The following is a 21,558-nucleotide window of genomic DNA, read 5'->3' as shown; positions in this document are numbered from 1 at the left end:
AAATGCTTTGCATTTCAGTGGATTAGCATGCAGTGAGACAAAAAGAGTATATATGTCCCTGTGGTCACCCTATCGTAGATATTCCCCATCCCCCACCCTTCCTGCAGCTCAATGAGCTGCCTTTCTCTCCTTCCCATGTTCTGATGAAGGGATTTTGATTGAAACATAGAAAACCTACAGCATAATTCAGGCCCTTCGGTTCACAAAGTTGTGCCGAACATGTCCCTACCTTAGAAATTACTCGGCTTACCCACAGCCCTCTGTTTTTCTAAGCTCCATGTACCTATCCAAAAGTCTCTTAAAAGACCCTATCGTATCCGCTCCCACCACCGTTGCCGGCAGCCCGTTCCACGCACTCACTGCTCTCTGAGTAAAAAACTTACCCCTGACATCTCCTCTATATCTATTCCCCAGCACCTTAAACCTGTGTCCTCTTGTGGCCACCAATTCAGCCCTGGGGAAAAGCCTCTGACTAACTACCCGATCAATGCCTCTCATCATCTTATACACCTCTATCAGGTCCCCCCTCATCCTCCGTCACTCCAAGGAGAAAGTGCCATTCCCTCAACCTGCTTTCATAAGGCATGCTCCACATCCTTGTAAATCTCCTCTGCACCCTCTCTATGGCTTCAACATCCTTCCTGTAGTGAGGCGACCAGAACTGAGCCCAGTACTCCAAGTGGGGTCTGACCAGGGTCCTACATAGCTGCAACATTACCTCTCGGCTCCTAAATTCAATTCCATGATTGATGAAGGACAATACACCATATGCCTTCTTAACCACAGAGTCAACCTGTGCAGCTGCTTTGGAAAGATGTCACTGTTTCTCTTCCAACAGGTGCGGCCTGACCTGCTGAGTGTTTCCAGCATCTTCTGTTTTCATTTCAAATATGTCAGGGGTCTACCCTCAGTCGATGGACCACAAGCAGTATCACAGCAGGAAGGTGTGTGTGTGTGTGTGATGTCAGCAGGTTCCCTGTCCTGTCACCACTGGAAGAAGCAGGATCTAGGGGGAACCTCTGTTCAGGCACTTTCTCCGTGCTGCTTGCTTGCCTGCCTTAGCTGGACAGCTGTGGTTAGTGAGAAGGGAGAGGGCACACAGTGAAGTGCACCAATGGGTTCCAAGAAGCTTATCCAGAAGCAGTCTGTGCATTTTAAACAGACAGAAAAGTACAACTTGCTCAGTTCTCAGACCTCAAGGCAAAAGATGATGAAATCCCAAGAGGAAGTTTGTGTCTGACCTGCAAAACTGCCACCCCACCCCTTCCTGCACGCCCAGTGTGTGCTGCTTTCCCTCCGTTTACTCACTTCTGCTGTTAGAGATAATGTGTTTGCCAACTCTGCTTACACTCAGCAGCCTAGCAAAGGGGTCAGGACTTTGCTCAAGTTGCCCAGCACCTCAGCCTCAACCAAACCGTCTTCTTTCCTTTAAGAACAGTGTGCAGTATCCAAAACTCTCTTTAACAAGGTGAACTCTACACAGTTTATTATTGATATACAAAACCTTCAGTATTTTTCTTTTTGCTCTCAGTTATGTTGTGTTGGTTTATTCAGAGACTTGGCTTTGTAAATGTTCCATCAGGAACTTCCTGTTGCTGTGAAATTTCTTCAGGTCATTGAACCCTTGGCAACCCCACATGGTCCAAACCAGGAGACAGCTCACTGCTGTTAATGTACAAATTTAGTGCTAACTGTTCAACATTAAATTGATACTGCTGTCAGGATGAGAGCTATTTTGGTAGCTTGTAACTCAATGGAAGAGGGGCTGGCTAAAATTCACTAGAAGCAGCCTAAGCAAATCCAAATTTCATATTCATCAACTACAAATGTGTTAAAGCTGTGTGTATATTATTTGATGATTTAAGGAAAAGGAATAAAAATTCATTGAACAGATGGTGAGAAATCATACTTTCTTAAACTGGCAGTTCTGGTATTGAAGGTTGATGTTGGTTTGAAGTCTGTTTCTATCTTAACATGGAGCTGAGACTTGGATCTGCATTATGAAGAATTGCCACCACGTACCACAGAGTCATAGAGATATACAGCATGCAAACAGGCCCTTCAGCCCAACTCATCCTTGCTGACCGAGATGTCTCTCCGAGCTAGTCCCACTTGCTTGCATTTGGGCCATATCCCTTTCCTATCCATGAACCTGTCAAAATGTCTTTTAAACATTGTAACCGTACCCACTTCTACAGCTTCCTCAGGCAGCTCACTCCACACACACACACACACACAACCTTCTGTTTGATAAAGTTTCCCCTCAGACCCCTTTTAAATCTTTCCCCACTCACCTTAAATCTATACCAGAGACAAGAGATTCTGCAGATGCTGGAATCTGGAGCAACACACACACAAAATATGCCGGAGGAACTCCAGGTCAGGCAGCATCCATGAAGAGAGATAAACAGTCGACGTTTTGGGCCGAGACCCTTCATGAAGTCTCTGTTTATCTCTCTCCATAGATGCTGCCTGACCTGCCGAGTTCCTTCAGCACTTTTTGTGTGTGTTGAATCTATACTTTCTAGTTATAGACTTCCTTACCCTGGGGAAAAAGACTGACATCCACTTTATCTATGCCCCTCATGATTTTATAAGCCGCTATGAGGTCACCCCTCAGCCTCCTTCACTGCAGGGAAAACAGTCGCAGCCTGATAACTCAAGCTCTCCAGTCCTGGCAACATCCTCGTAAATGTTTTCTGCTCCCTCTCCAGCTTCATGTCCAACTGCACAGTATGGAGACTTTGAACAAATATCACTGCCTTGATGGCTCTTTCCCCAGACTCTCAGATTTCTCAGCAGAAAAGTTTAAATGTGGAGCTTCCTATTACAGACCAAGTGATTCTCGCTCACCCTTCATTGTGGCTTGTTCAGCTCCATCCATCCTGGGCCCAGTACATTGATGTAATCACGAAGGCAGCATGCCAGCAGCTCTACTTCGTTAGGAGTTTGAGATTCGGTAGGTCACAAAGACTTGCAAATTTCTATAGATGTATGGTGGAGAGCATTCTGACTGGTTGCATCACCACCTGGTACGGAGGCTCCAGTACGCAGGATTGCAAGAGGTTGCAGAATCAGCCAGCTCCATCACAGGCACAACCCTCCCCACCATCGAGGACATCTTCAAGAGGCGGTACCTCAAGAAGGCAGCATCCATCACTAAGGACCCTCACCATCCAGGATGTGCCCCTTTCACATTCCTACTATCAGGGAGGAGGTACAGGAGCCTGAAGACCCACACTCAATGATTCAGGAACAGCTTCTTCCCCTCCGTCATCAGATTTCTGAACGGTCCATGAACCCATGAACACTACCTCGTTACTCCTCTTTTGCACTATTTATTTTTGTAACTTATAGTAACTTTTATGTCTTGCACTGTACTGCTGTCGCAAAACACCAAGTTTCACGACATACGTCAGTGATGATAAACCTGATTCTGATTCCCTCCTAAGTAACATTTGTGTTGACTAGAGCACAGTTAAAGCTCCTTGAACTATCCCACATGCCAGGGACAGGTGTTTGACCTCAGTGGTCAACTTCCTTGGAATTCAATTCAGAGGATTCCCTGATCAACAAACCCTGGAATTTTAAGTGTGTGGTATCTATGCGGAAGGGCCTAGACTTTTGTCTAGACTGTGGTGAGAAGACCCCTCGCCTCACTAAGTGCAGGGGAGCAAGGCTTCTAAGGATTTCTCAAATGGAATGGGCGAGGTTTTCATAGATCACTCCATTTCAACAGAACAGCTGGGCATTATCCCAACCTGCCTGGGTACTATGTGCAAAGGTGTGAGCAATAAAGCTGTATTTAAAAATAAACTGGTTGATTTACTGAGATTCTCTGTTTCAGAACAGTATCAGTACTGTGGATGCGGAAAAATAGAACATAGAACACTACAGCACAGTACAGGCCCTTCAGCCCACAACATTGTGCCAACATTTTCTCCTGCTGTAAGATCTACCTAACCCTTCCCTCCCACATAGCCCTCCCTTTCTCTATTATTCATGTGTCCATCTCAGAGTCTCTTAAATGTCCTTAATGTATCTGCCCCCACAACCTCTGCAGGCAGTGCGTTCCAGGCACCCACCACTCTCTCTGTCTTACCCGACATCCTCCTTATACCTTCCTCCAATCACCTTAAAATTATGCCCCTTTGTGTTAGCCATTGTTGCCCTGGGAAAAAGTCTCTGACTGTCCACTCAATCTATGCCTCTTATCATCTTGTACACCTCTATCAAGTCACCTCTCATCCTCCTCTCCAAAGAGAAAAGCCCTAGCTTACTCAATCTATCCTCATAAGACATGCTCTCCAATTCAGGCAACATCCTGGTAAATCTCCTCTGCACCCTCTCTAAAGCTTCCACATCCTTCCTATAATGAGGCGACCAGAACTGAACACAATACTCCAAGTATGGTCTAACCAGAGGTCTAAGGAGCTGCAACATCACCTTGCGGGAAGTCTGACAAAATATTGAAGAGAGATGAACTTAAACTGAAAAATCAAAACAACTGCAGATGCTGAAAACCTGGAGGTAAAAAAACAGAAAATGCTGGAAACTCAAATCTGTGGAAAGAGAAAGAATCAACCTTTCGAGTCAAAGGCCTTGCGTCAGAATTGGGGAAGAGATTTTTTTAAAAAATAGAGCTAGTTTTAAGTTGGCAGGATGAATGACTAGGATAAAGGAGATATCTGTAATTGAGTGAGACCGCAGTTGCCCTGAGGATGAGTTGTACGAAGTGTATGAGAGAGATACAACACGGAAACAGACCCTTCGGCCCATTGAGTCCGTACCAACCACCAATCATCCATTTACACTAATTCCTTTTTATTCTCCCCCCAGTCCCATCAGCTCCCCCCAGATTCTACCCCTCACCCACACATTAGGGGCAAATTACAGCAGTCAATTAGCCTATCAACCTGTATATGTCTTTGGGATGTGGGAGAAAACTGGAGCACCCAGAGGAAACCCATGCAGTCACAGGGAGAACGTGAAAACTCCACACAGACACCACCGGGGGTCAGGATTGAACCTGGGTCTCTGGCACTGTGAGGCAGCGGCTCTACCTGCTGTGCCATCCCTTTGTCTGGTCAAATGGGGATGGGGTGGGTCAGTCAGCTGGCGATAACACAAACCAAGCATGTGCGTTACTAGTAGCCAGATGTGGTACATGCCTGACAGGTCAGGCAGTACTAATGGAGAGAGAAAACCAGACCAACATCACAGATGGGTGAGAGCTCCAGCAGAGGTGGCTGGTTCTGGTACAGACAGAGAAGCCAAGTTACCTGGAGTCGGAGAATTTGATATCGAGTCTGGAATAAATGTAAATAGACTCGACCTTGAAATAAAAACAACAAAAAAATGCTGGGAACACAGTTGGTCAGGGCAGCATCCATGGAGAGAGAAACAGAGTTAATATTTCAGGTTGGGAACCCTTCATCAAAACAGGAAATTCTAGAAAATCTCAGCAGTTCCGGCAGTGTCTATGCAAAGGGAATTAGTTAAGGCTTCAAGTCTGAGGCCTTTCATCAGAACTGAGAACAGGAGAAACAGGTTAATTTCGGCAGCGGAGGAGAATAACAGGACTGTCTCTGGTAAGGTGAAACAATGGGGTGCTTGTTGCTAATGTTGTGTAGTCAGGCCTGCTGGAACAGGTCAACTGAAAGTGAAAGGGAGGGATGGCAGGCAAAGTGGCCAATCCTGAAACAAACCAAAACAGCGATTTATCTAAAGTTGGAGAATTCAACAGAGTCCTGAAGTTTGTAACATGCCCAGACAGATGAGATGTTGCTATCCCTTGAACTTGCGTAGGGCCTCAATGTAACAGTGCAGGTGGTCACAGGGAGATCAGAGTGGGAGAGGGATGGGGAGTTAACACAGCAGGGAAACAGAAGATCTGGGTCACTCCTGTGGACTGAATACAGCTTCCCTGCGAAGCGATAGCCCAATCTGTGTTTGTTTTCTCCAGTGTAGAGGAGGCCACCGTGTGAACACTGAATTCAGCGTACTGGATTGGAAGATGTGCAAGTATTTCCTTGCACCTTATTTGTCTGTCTGCACTGCACTCTCTCTGCAACTGTAACACTATATTCTGCACTGTTTCCCTTTTGTACTACCCCAATGTACTTACATACAGAATGATCTCTCTGGATGGACGCAAAAGGCTTTTCACTGCGTTGCAGTAGACGGGACAATAATAAACCACTTACAACTGACGCAGAGCTCAGAGACATTAACAACTCATTCACTGAAGTAAACAAGAGGATGGGGGGGTTTACGCTCAACGTCCACAAGAATAAGGTTGTCTACCAACCTGCCCCCTCCCACTCTGAAGAGAAAGCCAAATAACAAACACTAAATCCTGAATGGCAATAATGGAATGTATTCCAAACTTCCCATCTGGTGGCAACTCTGCACAGGAATCCAAGCTCGTGCTCGAGCATTTAGAGTGGGATTTGAACCCACAATCTTCTGAGACACCGGGGTTTTATCATTGTGTGCTGGCCAACATCGGATCCCCCTCTCTCGGTTGTTGTGCGAATCGCCGTGTTGCCTCCAATTAATACAAACGCGTCAAGATACAGAATGGAGGGCGATGGGAATTTCTGCAGTGGGAGTGGGTGGGAACAGGCCGGTCCATTCGGATTTAGTGCAGTGGGAGTGAATGGAATGAGACCTAGCCTCACCCAGGTAACTGGATGGCAGAGTGATTGGATAATAAAAAAAATACACAGCCATTTGTCAAAGAATTAATCTATTCAGCAACATCTTGACAATAAGAACATTAAATACTGAGAGAAAACCTTAGTAGGCATGCACTGTGGCACTACTCTCAACACAGCAGGATGGACGTCCTTCAAGCTGCTAAGCATCACCACAAACTCCACAGCTCTCTGCTAGTGCCCTGCCCTGTTTTCTCTGGCTCCTGCACAATGCCCATCCAAATATCATCATCCCCGCGCCCCCAGTCACCCCCCTCACACCCCCCCCCCAGCCATTTGTAGCCCTGACTCACAATGGAGTGAGCGCCTGTGGTTTGGGTACTGCGGACTTGGTCCCACTGCCCAGCCTAGAGGTCAGAGAGGAAGGCGGATGGGTGCTGGAAACCACTGGAGCCCCACCTTAGAGTCATACAGCATGGAAACAGGCCCTTCTGCACTAGTCATCAGGTCCCGATCCTACACTAACCCCGCTTTATTCTCTCCAGAGCCCCATCAACTCCCCCTAGGTTCCACCACCCACCCACCCACACACACATTAGGCGGCAATTTACAGCGGCCAATTAACCCATGGACCACACAGGCAGCATCTGAGGTCAGCGCCGAACCCGGGTCGCTGGAGCTGCGAGGCAGAGGATCTGCCCACTCCGTCGCCCCTTCTGATCCGCTGCAAGTGCTGAAGTTCAGGTGGTTGAAGGAAGTGGGTGCTTTGTTTACTGCTGAAGATGTTCAGCAGGTCAGGCAGCATCCATGGAGAGAGAAACAGTGAACATCTCTGGATGATGACCCTGTATCAGAACTGGAAGTCTTTAGAGATTCGTTTACACTTACACACCCGCCTGCCCTCATCTCAGCCTCCGCCCAGCTCCCCAGTTAACACCCTCACTTTGTTGGCACCATGCCTCTCACAACCTTCCTCCTCCTGTCATGGTCGTATGTTGAGCGACCTCAAGGCTCCGTTGCCAGTCAGTGAGCACTACAGTTGCCAGCGCCCCACTCCAGAGGGGAGTGGGGAGGGGTGGGTTCTAGCACTGGAGCTCAGGGCTGTGCAGAGCCTTCCAGAGCTGCATGGTTTGGAGAGGGCTCCGCTGGTGGACGAGGATCAGCCTGCGGTGGGCGCAAGGGTCGTTGCGGTGCTTCGCCTCGATGTCAAAGGTCTGGAAGCCCTGGTGATGCAGCGGGCTAATGCCCAGCGCGCTGAAGCACATTCCGGTGAAGACATCATCAATGGGGTAGAACGGAATGTAGTGCGAGACTGCGTAGAGTGACCCGACCAAGCTGCCTGAATAGAGGAACCCACCACCCCCGGCATAAGGTGGGTAGGCTCCATCGTAGAACGACATGGGAATACTGTATTTACTTTTTGCATCTCGCAATGGGGTGGCTTCTCTAATGGTCTGTCCAACATAGAGTTGCTTGCTTTGGTTTTTATCCAGTGACTGGAGGTACTCCAGAATGACAGGGGTGTTAAGAAAGATATCGTCGTCCCCCTTGAATATGTACTGGGCAGATGGACAGTGGGCAGTGGCCCATTTGAGAAACAGGTAGTCCTTCAGGGTGAGGTTAAACAGAGAGTCCTTGAACTCCCACTGGAGGATATCCCCGTACAAGTGGTCCTCAGAGTTCAGCAGCCTCTGTAGGTCAGGCCCCTGACCCAAGTTGAAAGCTGAGCCCACGAGGAAGACAGTGCGGACCCGGATATCCTCCAAGGTCAACTCCTTGCCCCAAGTCTCGCGGATGGCCTGCCTCCTCTCAAAGTTAGCCGCAGTGGATTTGACCGCAAGCAGCAGGAAGACCCCATCGCTGCACTTGTCCGAGTGGTTGATCTTCTGCAGGTGGTCCCTGCAGTTGATGTAACGCACAAAGTCCCTGTGTGTCTCAGAGTAAGAATGTATGTCAGGAATCTCAGTCTCCAACCCGGTCAAGTTGCATGTCTGCGGTGGGACGTACACGGTGGCGCCTTGGAGACGCAACTTGTCCAACTCCTGGAACATCTGATGCTGCTTTTGGTTCCAGAAACTCTTCTTCATGGGAATGAAGTTCTTAAACGCAGAGGAAATGCTCAGCAGAGAGATGGACGTTTGGCCTTTGGGAAGGGAAGCATTTTGGGAAGAGTTGTGGCCATTAGCTCTGTGTCCTAGAATTTGAGGCAGGAACTTAAGATTCCAGTTCAGGAAAAAGTTCAGAAATCCAAATCCCGTCAAAGCCAGCACTCCAATCTGTAACCAGGAAATTTTCATTTCCCCACCTGCGCCCTAAATGAAAAAGGGAAAAATACTTAAAACACTGCTTCTGTCAACAGTTGTAACATTTAACTAAAATATAATTTAAAAAAGGCCCCACAGAGGGGCGACTTTTTGCATATGTCTCCAAAGACTCTTACAAATTTCTATACATGTACGGTGGGGAGCATTCTGATTGGTTGCATCACCGCCTGGTATGGAGGGTCCAATGCACAGGATTGAAAGAGGCTGCAGAGGGTTGTAGACTCAGCCAACTCCATCACAGGCACAACCCTCCCCACCATCGAGGACATCAAGGCGGCAGCATCTATCGCTAGGGATCCTCACCACCCGGGACACACCCTCTTCTCGTTACTACTATCAGGGAGAAGGTACAGCAGCCTGAAGACCCACACCAATGATCCAGGAACAGCTTCTTCCCCTCCACTATCAGATTACTGAACAGTCATAAACCTATGAACACTCTCACATTATTCCCTTTTTTCTTTGCAGTTTATTTTACAACTTATAGTAATGTTATCTTTGCGCTGTACCGCTGCAAAACAACACATTTCACAACATACAAGTCAGTGATAATAAACCTGATTCCAGTTTCATGCCCTTAATGTTAAATACAAAGTGCTTCACAAAAACAATTACTAAACAAAACTTTCACACCAACCCACGTGAGAGTGGGGGACAAGTGAATGGATGTTTCAAGAGGCAGAATTTTGAGAGGAGATTTAAAGGACAAAGGGGTCAACAGGTGATTGTTGGTGACACTGCAAAAGGTGGTATCGCGGACAGTGAAGGTTATCAAAAGTGACAGGGGGATCTTGATCAGCTGGGTAAGTGGGTCGAGGGATGGCAAACGGCTTTCAATTCAGATAAGTGCGAACTGTTACATTTTGGGAAGTCAACCCAGGGTAGGACTTGTACAGTGAACGTCCGGTCCCTGGGGAGTGTTGTAGAACAGAGGGACCTAGGATTACAAGTGCACAGTTTGCTGAAACCGGTGTCACTGGTATTCAGGGTGGCGAAGAAGGCGTTTGACACGCTGGCCTTCATTAGTCAGGGCACTGAGTACAGGAGCTGGGATGTTATGTTGCAGTTGTACACGATGCTGGTGAGACTACAAGGAGTACTGTGTACAGTTTCAGTCATCCTGTTATAGGAAAAAATGTCATTAAGCTGGAAAGATTTACAAGAACATTGCCAAGACTCGAGGGCCTGAGTTATAGGGAAGAGGTTGGGCAGGCTAGGTCTTTATTCCTTGGAACATAGGAGACTGAGGGGTGACCTTGTGGAGGTGTATAAAATCATGAGGGGCATCGATAGATAGGGGCATAGTCTTCCCTCCCCCCCCCCCCCCCCCCCACCAAGGGAAGGGGAACTAAAACAAGTGCATGGGTTTAAGGTGAGAGGGGAAAGATTTAAAAGAGACCCAAGGGGCAACTTTGTCATACAGAGGATGGTGCTTATATGGAATGAGCTGTCAGAAGAAGTGGTTCAGGCAGGTACAACAACAACATTCAAAAGATGTTTAGACAAGTACATGGATAGGAGGGGTTTAAGAGGGATATGGGCCAAATGCAGGCAAATGGGACTAGCTTGGTGGGCACCATAATCAGTATGAACAAGTTGGGCCAAAGGGCTCATCTCCATGCTGTATTACTCTATGACTCTAGGTTAGGGATCACGTTGGCTAAAGGTGTAACTGCCACGTACAGAGGAAAGTTTAGGGAGATGTCACAGGTAGGTTTTATTTTCCAAAACACAGAGTGGTGGGTGTTTGGAACACACTGCTAGGGGTGGTGGTAGAAACTGATACATTTAAAAGACTTAGATAAGCACATGGATATAGGAAAAATGGAGGGTTATGGGCTGTGTAGGAGGGAAGGGTTAGATTGATCATGGAGTAGGTGTTTATATAGGTCAGCACAACATCGTGGGCCAAAGGGCCTGTACCGTACCGTGCTGTCCTATGTACAAACCAACAGAAATCTGGGATGCAAAACAGTCCACCACAATTTCAAATGCGCAGAGATCTCAGGAGGTTGTGGCACTGAAGGACGTTGAAGAGATACAGAGGCCCGACTTCAATGGAAGGCCTGATTACATCTCTTGCTGGCTAAGCCGAGCCATTTTTCTTCACACCCACACAGAAAGTACATCTGGTCAGTGTGGTTTGTTCCTGTATCAAGCAAACCACATATACTTATGAGCTAACTAGCCACATAACGAGCCTCCTGTCACCTACAGGAGGACCTGAAGGCAGGCAGGGGGACGTGGAAGTTGAACGTCAAGCTGCTGACTCCAGAGAACATCAAGGAACTAAAGAGGGATTACACAGGTTGGAGAACTGTGAAGCTCCTCTTTGACTCCCTGATTCACTGGTGGGAATCAGCCAAGGAGAACATCAAGAGGTTCTTCATCCTCAGAGGTGTTCAGAAAGCAAGAGAGTCTGAGGGAACTAAGCCAACTCCAGACAGACGCAGCAACTTCTCCTTCTGCAGTCGAGGGGGTTGGATGTGAGGGAGGAACTCCAAGAGGTGAAGAGACGGCAAGCTGCGCTCTTTGCCTCTGAATTCTCAAAGATCATCTTCTGATCCAGGGTCCACTTTGTGGAACAGGATAAGACGTGCTCACGCTTCTTTGTCCAAAAGGTTCACAGGGGGAGCTCAGTGATCCACAGCTTTAAGGAAGAGGATGGCTCAGCAACATCCTCACAGTCGGACATATTGAGGATCTGCAGATTCTTCTAGGCCGGTCTGTATGACAGTAAATCCACAGACAGCACAGCCTCCCAAAATTTCCTGTCCTCTTATCACAGAGGTGCTAGACAACAGCAAGCAGGAGAGCCTGGATCAGCCACTGTCCCTGGAGGAGCTGACTGTGCCATCCGTTCCCTTGGCACCAATAAACATCCCAGAAGTGATGGCTTACCAGCAGAGTTGTACTCAGCTCTGTGGGATTGGATGGGCCCAGACCTGCTGGAAGTGTATAACGCTATAGGCTGGCAGAATGTCAGACTCCATGAGGAAGGGCATTATTACCCTCACTGACAAGCAGAAGGGGAGGAGGAGGACATCAGGAACTGGAGATCCATTTCACTGTTCAATGTTGACTATAAGATCCTATCCAAGGCCATCGCCAACCAGGTCAAGTCTGCTCTGGGACAGGCGATCCACCCAGACCAAACCTATGCTGTACCTGGCAGGAAAATCTCTGACAGCCTTGCGCTGCTCAGGGATACCATTGCCTACGTGTAGGACAGAGGGGTGGATGCCTGCCTGGTCAGCTTGGACCAGGAGCAGGCCCTCGACAGGATATCACACACGTACGTGATGGACATGCTCTCCAAAATGGGTTTTAGGGAGGGAGTCAGGAATTGGATCCAACTGCTCTACACAGACATCCGTAGTGCAGTCCAAATCATTGGGTGGGAGACAGATAGTTTCCCCATCAGGTCTGGAGTCAGGCAGGGTCGTCCACTCTCCAGTCTTGTTCATGTGCTGCATTGAACCCTTTGCCAAATCCATCAGGAAGGACGAGAGCATAAGAGGGGTGAAGTTGCCAGGCAGTGGAGGCGCACAAGTCAAAACCTCCCTGTACATGGACGACGTCGCCGTCTTCTGCTCAGACTCACAGTCAGTTCACAGATCGATCAACATCTGTGACCAGTTCGAGTTGGTATTGGGGGCCAGAGTCAACCGCAGGAAGAGCGACGCCGTGCTCTTCGGTAACTGGCCCAACGTCCCCTTCACTGTTAGGTCCGACTACCTGAAGGTGCTGGGGATCTGGTTTGGAGGGGCTGAGGCATGTAACAAGAATTGGCTGGAGCGGATTGGGAAGGTAAAATAAAAACTGGGTCTGTGGAAATGGTGTTCTGTCAATAACTGGGAACAACTTGGTCATCAGGTGTGATGTGCTCTCAGGGCTACTGTACTTGGCACAGGTGTGGCTTGTTCCTCGCTCCTCTGCCTCGGCAATCACCTGGGACGTCTTCCAGTTTATCTGGGGGTCCAAGATGGAGCGAGTCTGATGGGTCATGCTGCACAGGTCTCCTGAGAATGGGTGCAAAAGTGTACCCAATGTTGCCCTCATCCTGATGACCACCTTCGTGTGTGGCTGTATCAGTCGGTGTGTGGACCCCAAGTACGTGGGCACCAAGTGTCACTACGTGCTGAGGTTCTACCTGTCCCCAGTGTTGCGGAGGATGGGCCTGGCCCCTCTACCGCCCAACGTCCCAGTCAGCTGGACGTTGCCGCACTACCTGTTCTTCGTGGAAGAGTTCTTCCATGTAAACACCTTTGACCACAAGTCCATCAGACAGTGGTCAGTGTGGAATGTACAGCAGACACTGCGGGACAGGGACACTGGGTTTGTTCCTGGTGCAAACAGCCCAAACCATCTGGCAAAATGCCTCATCACCAGATTTGACCAACAAGCACCAAGACCTCGCTTGGCTGGTGGTGAGAGGTGCCCTCCCAGTCAGAGCTTTCCTCTACAGATGACACATCACCCCCCAGTGCACGCTGTCCTCGGGACGGCTGCGGTGGGAAAGAAACGGTCACTCACCTCTCTGCAGACTGTGGATTTGCTGAGAGGGTGTGGAGACGGATGCGAGGGTCCGTGTCCCGGTTCATCCCCAGCAGCTGCGTTACAGAGGACTCTGATCTACAGGCTGTTCCCGGGGACACACACTGAGACAAACATCAAGTGCTGCTGGTAAGTCATCAACTCAGTGAAGGATACCCTTTGGTCTGCCCGAAACTTGTTGGTCTTCCAGCACAACAGGTTGTCCGTGAGGGAATGCTGCCGACTAGCACAGTCCAGGCTGCAGGAGTACATGCTGAGGGACGCACTGAGGCTCGGTGCAGCCACTGCAAAGGCTCTGTGGGGAAGGACCACAGTCTGGGCTCCTTCCACTACCACATATGGAGGGGTCGAATCTGGAGGAGGAACTCCTGAGACAACACAAGGGTGCATCACCTTAGGGGGCCCCATGAGTGTCATTGGTGTTATGTACAAAATAGATAACACCACTATATTTAGAACCAGCAACACTGGATGCATTGACAAAACAACACTAAGAATGTAACGTGCTTTGCACAGGGTTCTTCTTTTGTATATTTGTTATTACTATGAATAAAGTTTTTATTTTTGAAATAAAACTAAAGTGGCTACACTCACTCCTCAAATAGGTCATCAGCTCAGTGAAGGACATGAGCTAAGGGATGCAATGAAACAGTGCAGCTAACACAAAGGCTTTGTGGGAAAGGAGTGCAGTCTAGGGTCCTTCCACCTCTAGACATTGAGGGGCTAAGTCCAAGGTAGAAGCCCCTCAAACACTTGAAGTGTGTGTCATCCCAAGAGGCCACATGATAAGATACCTTTATTAGTCACATGTACACCGAAACACACAGTGAAATGCATCTTTTGCGTAGAGCGTTCTGGGGGCAGCCTGCAAGTGTCGCCACGCTTCCGGCACCAACATAGCCATGCCCACAACTTCCTAACCCGTATGTCTTTGGAATGTGGGAGGAAACCGGAGCACCCGGAGGAAACCCACACAGTCGTGGGGAGAACGTACAAACTCTTTACAGACAGCAGCCGGAATTGAACCTGGGTCGCTGGCGCTGTAACAGAGTTACACTAACCGCTACACTACCCTGCCTGCCACGAGTGAACGCTACCAACATATTGAACCTGATAGCACTGTGAACGTGTATACTGAACAACACTACGAATGTAAAGAGAGCCATGCACTGTTTCTTGTACACCTTTTTTCTTAAAATAAACAAAGTTTAGTTTTAAAATATAACAAAAAGCTGGCTACACTCCTCCGTGCCCTGACAGAGACACCATTAAAAGGAAGCACGACAGGTTGATAAAATTGCCCAATAGGATATTTTCCTTTATTAACCAAGGAGTGGAATACAAGAGTAGGGAAGCTGCACTCAAACTGTACAGGGCACTAACTAGACCACAGCTCAAGTGGGATAATACAGAGACTGAGAATGTGAAATACCGAGATGGAGAACGAGAAATACACAGAAGAGAAATGCAGAGGTGGAGAAAGGGAAATCCGGAGCTGGAGAAAGAGAAATTTGAAGATGGAGAAAGAAAACTACGGAGAAGAGAAATGCGGAGATTCAGGAAGAGAAATACGTAGATGGAGAAAGGAAAATACGGAATTGGACAAAGAGAAATACTGACAGAGATACGCACCCTCATGACAAGGGTGGTGCAGAGGGGATTTAGGAAGATGCTGCTAGGATTGTATAAAAAACCTACGAGGAAAGGTTGAGTAAGCTAATGATTTCTGTGAAACAGACAAGACTTGGAGGGGAGCCTTACTTAACGAGTACAAAATTCAGAAGTAGCCAAGTAAGTGGGAAGGGCCTGCTTCCCTAGTGATCAAACAACAGCAGATATCGATTTAAAACTATTGGTACATGGATTAGACGGGACTTGATACCCACCCCCCACCCAAGAGGGTGGTGGGTTGTGGAACTCGCTGACTGGAAGGGTACGGGAGGTGAAGGCCTTTGGTCGCAGGACTTGGGTTTAGACTTGAAGAGCCGTGATCGGCAGGGCTACAAGCCCAGCAACAGAGAGTGGTATCAGCTGTCACTTTATTGATCCACATGGATACAATGGGCCAAATGGCCTCATGGAGCACAGAAATAGGCCCTCCGGCCCATCATGTCCATGCCAATCATGGTACCCACCTATACCAATTCCATTTACCAGTACTTAGTCCATAGACTTCCCTGCCTTGAAGATTCAAAGGCTTAGATGTTGCGAGAGTCTCTGCCTCCACCATTCCCTCAGGGAGTGTGTTCCAGGTTCCAACCATCCTCTGGGTGAGAAATATATTCCTTAGATCCCCTCCAATGCTCTTACCCCTCACCCTAAACCCATAGAACAGTACAGCACAATACAGGCCCTTTGGCCCACAATGTTGTGCCGACCTTTAAAACTCACCTAAGTCTATCTGACCCCTTCCACCCACATATATTTTAAATTCCTCCATATGCCTATCTAGTAACCTTATGAGTTTGACCAATGTACCTGCCTCCACCACCACTCCAGGCAGTGCATTCCATGCCCCAACCACTCTCTGATTTTAGATATCTCTGCAATGGGGCAAAGTTTCTCACTAATGTTTTACAGTTATAACATAATCATCCTGCTGTTATATTCTATGCCCAGCTAATAAAGGCCAGTACCCTGGTACCTTCCTCACCACCTTCTCTGCCTGTGCTGCCACCTTAGAGGATCTACGTTGTAAATTTTCTGTGATTTACACAAAGAGAGATCAACAAATAATGTACTGACAGGAAGCCGAAATTCCTTTGTGCAATCTGAAAGAATGCAGGAATGCAACGATTATGTAACTTATTTCAGGACTCCCAATGCAAGGCCCAATGCATTGCACTGCAGCTTGTTTCCATTGCTGATCTTCCCTCTCAACTTCACCCGCCCCCCCCCCCCCCCCCCCCCCGCAAACTTCAAATGCCTGTCAAAGAGCCAGAAAATGATAAGTGGGAATTTAAGGACACTAAAATTCTAACCTTAGTTGGTTAATTTGAGGACTACACCAAATCTCTATGAAGTAGTTACACTTGCTAATGTCCTGGTCTACCCACATAAGTGCTATGGCCAAGAAAGCTCACCAGCACCTCCGCTTCCTCAGAAAACTAGGGAAATTCAGCATGTCCTCTATAAACCTCACCAATTTTTACAGATGCAACGTTGAAAGCATCCTATCTAGATACGTCATAGCTTGCTATGGCAACCACTCTTCTCAAAACTACAAGACATTGCAGAGTTGTGAACACAGCCTGGTCCATCATGCAAACCAGCCTCCCTTCCATTGACTCGATCTACACCTGGGTAATGCAGCCAACGTAATCAAGGACCCCTCCCAACTCAGTCATTCTCTCTTCTACCCTCTCCCAAAAGCTTAAGAACATGTACCACCAGACTCAAGGACAGCTTCTATCCCGCTGTTATTAGACTCTTGAACTGACCTCTTTACACGATGAAGATGAACTCACTCTTTCAATCCATCTCATCATAGCCCTTGCACTTTATTTAACTGCACTGCACTTCCTCTGTAACTGTGACATTATATTCTGCATTGGGTTTTTTTTCTATTTGTACTACCTCTACGTACTTATGACGGAATGATCTGCCTGCATGGCATGCAGATAAAAGCCTTTCACCCTATCTCGGTTCATGTGACAATAATAAACCAATTAATGATTCAGTGGCTCAACTTAACATAAGTGCACCTCCAACAACACAAGAACCTCGGGACCAGAGGAGAAAGCAGCCCGTTTGATTAGCGTCCATCCACTTCCCATGCACAATGGTGGGTGTGTGTACCATCTACAAGATACATGGCACTTCCTCCAAACCCACAGGCTCCACCGCTTCGAAGGACAAGGGAAGCGGGTGAACAGGAATTCCACTGTCTGCAGGTTCCTTTTCAAGACACACACCACTCCGATTTGGAAATACGTCACGGTTCTTTCATCGTCAATGAATCTAAATTGTAGACCGCGCACTACATCCCACAAACTGAATTCAAGGAAACCTCTCAGTATAACCTGCCCCTTCTAAAACTGCGCTTTCCCAGATCAATGCCAAATAAGAATATGACCTGAACACTTACATCAGTTACGATATCGTTTTGCATTTAGTTATTTATGAATGCAGGGCTCTTGGGCTTGCTCGATAAGCTACTTCATCACTGACCTGAAAGGGGTTACGGGGAGAAGGCAGGAGAATGAGGTTAAAAACAAAATGTCAGCAGACTTAATGGGCCGAACGGCCTACTTCTGCTCCTATATCTTATGGTTTTATGACCTTCCTTCAATCATGAGGTCAGAAGCAAGGATGTTCGCCGATGATTGCACTACGTTCAACACCAGCTCCTCAGTTAATGAAGCAGTCCACATCCAAACGCAGCAAGCTCTAGACAACATCCAGGCCAGGGCTGACAGGTGGCAAGTAACACTGGAACCACACAAATGCCAGGCAATGACGATATCCAACAAGGGAAAGTCCAGCTATCACCCCCTGACATTCAATGGCATCACCATTATTGAATCTCCCCACTACCACTGACCAGAAACTGAACTGGAGTAGCCACTCTGTGTATATGGCTACAAGGGTAGGTCAGAGATGAGGAATCCTGAGGTGAGTGACTCCCTTCCTACCTCCCCAAAGCTTGTCCACCATCTACAAGGCTCAAGCCAGGAGTGTACTGCAACACTCTCCATTTGCTGGGTGAGTGCAGCTTCAACAACACTCAAGAAGCTCGACACCATCCAGGACATAGCAGATAGACACCCCATCCACAACTGTTCACTCACTCCACCACCGATGCACAGTAGCAGCAGTTTGTACCATCTACAGGATGCACTGCAGCGACTCACCAAGACTCCTTAGACAGCACCTTCCAAACCCACCACCTCTACCAGCTAGGAGGACAAGGGCAGCAAAAGCACGGGGAACACCACCCCCTGGGAGTTGCCCTCCGAGCCACACATCACCCTGATGGGGAGATATATCGCTGACCCTTCACCGATGCTGGGTCAAAGTCCTGCAACAGCACTGTGGGTGTACCCACACCTCAAGGACTGCAGTGGTTCAAGGTGGTAGCTCACCGTCACCTTCTCAAGGGCAACTAGGGATGGGCAAACAAATGCTGGCTCAGCCTGCAAAGCTCACATCTCTTGATATAATAATAAAAAAAATAGGTGGTTAAACCTCAGCAAGAAATTTGACCAGACATTTCACAAGGAGCAGCAGTCAATACTTGCCCAAGCTTGATGTGGCTAATTAGCTGAACTATCTGCATTGTGCAATGTTCTTCAGGTAGAAATTCATGAGTAGTCCCAAGGCTCATGGTAGTAATGAAAGGGAATGGCTTGGGTTCCATCTCAGGGTAAGACTTGGCTGTGGGGAGAAGGGAAGGGATGGGTGGTGGAAGGCATTTCCTCTCCCAGCACATGCTCCTCCTCATTCCTCTGAAGTTGAAATGCAGAATAAAACATATAAGAGCAGGAGTAGGCCAACCAGTCCCACAAACCTGCCCCACCGTTCAATAAAATCGTGGCTGATCCAATTGTCAACACAACATACCAGGAGAGAGAATACAGAGAGAGTGAACGAGAACGCGTGGAGAGAGAGCGCGAGGGCGAGTGGGGAGAGAGAACAGTAGGTGAGGGGACACAGCGGGAGGAGCGTGTGGGTGATAGGCACACGAGGTAGGTGGAGGAGGGGCAAGAAACAGGGTGATGGGGCTGGGGGACGGGTGTAAGAGGAACTGGGGAGATCAGGAGGTGTGAGAAGTGGGACAGAGGGGCAACAGGTTACCCGAAATTGGAAATTTCAATTTTCATGCTGTCAGGGTGTGGACTACCCAAGGGGAATGTGAGGGGCTGTTCCTCCAGTTTGTGTTTGGCCTCACCCTGTCAGTGGAGGAGGCCGAGGACAGACAGGTCAGTGTGGGAATGGGGAGGGGAATTAAAATGGCTGGTAACCAGGAGATCTAGACAGCCACAGCAGACGGAGCGAAGGTGCTCAGTGAAGTGGTCACCCAGTGGGTGACGGGTCTCACTGATGTTGAGGAGGCTACACCGGCAGCACCAGGCGCAATAAGTAAGGCAGGGGGATTTGCACGTGAACGACTGCCTCACCTGGAAGGACTGTTGAGGTCCCTGGATGGTGGTGAGGGAGGTGGTGTAGGCACAGGTGTTACACCTTCTACAGTTACAGGGGAAAGTGTTTGGAAAGGGGGAGGGGGAGGGGGAGGGAATGGGATGGGAGTCACGTAGAGAGTGCTGCCTGCGGAAAGTAGAAATGTGGCTGGTGGTGGGAACTTGTAACTGGAGGAAGTTGCAAAGAATGATGTGCTGTTTGTGGAGACTGGTGGGATGATAGGAGAGGACATGGGGGACTCTGTCCCTGTTCTCTCTGGGGAGGGCGTGTGGGCAGCGGGTGCGAACAGGGAGCTGGGGGCAGGAGCACACGCAGGGAGAGAGGGTGGGTGGGGACGGGGAGGATCCCACCCGAGTGCCAGTCCCTGTCTGGGAACAGGAATCACCTCAAAGCCCAACACCAGGGTCTGCCCCAGAGACTCACCCCACCGGTACCTCGCATTGCCTGGGGTCGGGAGGGGGAGGTGTTGTAGAGCCTGGGAGGAGAGGATGTGGTGACGGGGGAGAGAGAGAGGGGGAGAGGGGAGGGGGGAGGCAGAGAGGGTGGGGGAGGGGAAGCAGAGAGGAGAGAGTGGGTGAGGAGAGAGTGGGTGAGGGGAGGGGGTGAGGGGAGGGGAGGAGGGGAGGGGAGGAGGTGGGGGTGGGTGACAGGGTGAGGGTGAGGGTGGGTGAGGGGGTGAGGGTGGGGGGAGGAGAGGAGGGTGGGTGAGGGGAGTGGAGGGGAGGAGGTGGGGGTGGGTGACAGGGTGAGGGTGAGGGGAGGGGGTGAGGGTGGGGGGAGGAGAGGAGGGTGGGTGAGGGGAGTGGAGGGGAGGAGGTGGGGGTGGGTGACAGGGTGAGGGTGAGGGTGGGTGAGGGGAGGGGGTGAGGGGAGGAGGGTGGGTGAGGGGAGTGGAGGGGAGGAGGTGGGGGTGGGTGACAGGGTGAGGGTGAGGGTGGGTGAGGGGAGGGGGTGAGGGTGGGTGAGGGGAGTGGAGGGGAGGAGGTGGGGGTGGGTGACAGGGTGAGGGTGGGTGAGGGGAGGGGGTGAGGGTGGGGGGAGGAGAGGAGGGTGGGTGAGGGGAGTGGAGGGGAGGAGGTGGGGGTGGGTGACAGGGTGAGGGTGAGGGTGGGTGAGGGGGTGAGGGTGGGGGGAGGAGAGGAGGGTGGGTGAGGGGAGTGGAGGGGAGGAGGTGGGGGTGGGTGACGGGGTGAGGGTGACCCAGTGGAACTCCCTACCTGAGCACCGAGCCGAGGGATGGTGCAGGAAGGGTGGCGGCTCCGGCCGGATCCCGCCCCGACCCTTCACACGGCTCCGTATCCCGCCGCGCCCGAGCCTGGGACCGCCGTGAGGGAGCCGGACCGAGCACACACGCCGCCTGCTGCCGTCCCGATCACCGAGGTCCCATCGCCAGTGAACCCTCCGCTCGGCTCCCACTCACTCTCCCTCCTCGCAACCCGACCGTCCCGCCGCCTCTGGCACTCACACACAATTCAGGTGTCAGACAGGACACGGGATCTGCTCCCCCCCTCCCTCCACACAAAATGTTGCTTTAACCCTTTCCTTCCCTTCACAGACCAGACCTGTCAGCGTTAGTTTACTTTCTAAAATATATTTTCAATACGAGGAAGTGCTGGAAATCGGATATTACTTTCCATAATATTATTGTATATTTTTAAAATCCCTCCTCTGGAGTGTTTTAAATCTTCGTTTTGTACTTGGAGAATTTTTAGCATTTTGTTTTCTGATTTTTTTTTGGTTGTTAATTTTCAGCGTTTATTGCCCATCTCTCCCTTGGGGGACAGTGGGTTAAAACCCCTCTGGGGAGTTGATAATCCCACTAAAGACTGCAGGAGCTGGAGACCTGTGGGTGCTGGGGAGAGAGTTCCAGGACTTAG

The 21,558-nt window shown here is 49.5% G+C and overlaps 1 protein-coding gene across 3 annotated transcripts; it reads right to left on the bottom strand.

Moving 5' to 3' along the window:
• Window positions 1-3,999: 3,999 nt before the first annotated feature.
• LOC127586366 (N-acetyllactosaminide beta-1,3-N-acetylglucosaminyltransferase 2-like) lies at window positions 4,000-21,176 on the bottom strand. Of its 3 annotated transcripts, none has more exons than XM_052044273.1 (3): window positions 20,899-21,176; window positions 18,781-18,987; window positions 4,000-8,971 (listed from the first exon to the last, which is right to left on the bottom strand). In XM_052044273.1, exon 3 carries the CDS (start codon window positions 8,954-8,956, stop codon window positions 7,742-7,744), a length of 1,215 nt encoding a protein of 404 aa, XP_051900233.1. In that variant the 5' UTR covers window positions 8,957-8,971; window positions 18,781-18,987; window positions 20,899-21,176; the 3' UTR covers window positions 4,000-7,741. The 3 variants fall into 3 exon arrangements, with proteins under 3 accessions (XP_051900233.1, XP_051900232.1, XP_051900234.1); XM_052044274.1 differs by having other exon boundaries at window positions 6,995-8,971; window positions 18,781-18,916; XM_052044272.1 differs by lacking the exon at window positions 18,781-18,987.
• Window positions 21,177-21,558: the final 382 nt, after the last annotated feature.

The sequence above is a fragment of the Pristis pectinata genome, chromosome 35 (assembly GCF_009764475.1).
Source record: "Pristis pectinata isolate sPriPec2 chromosome 35, sPriPec2.1.pri, whole genome shotgun sequence".
NCBI lineage: Eukaryota > Metazoa > Chordata > Chondrichthyes > Rhinopristiformes > Pristidae > Pristis > Pristis pectinata.
Note: the sequence above shows the minus strand (reverse complement) of the source record. Positions and strands in the feature narration are given on the sequence as shown.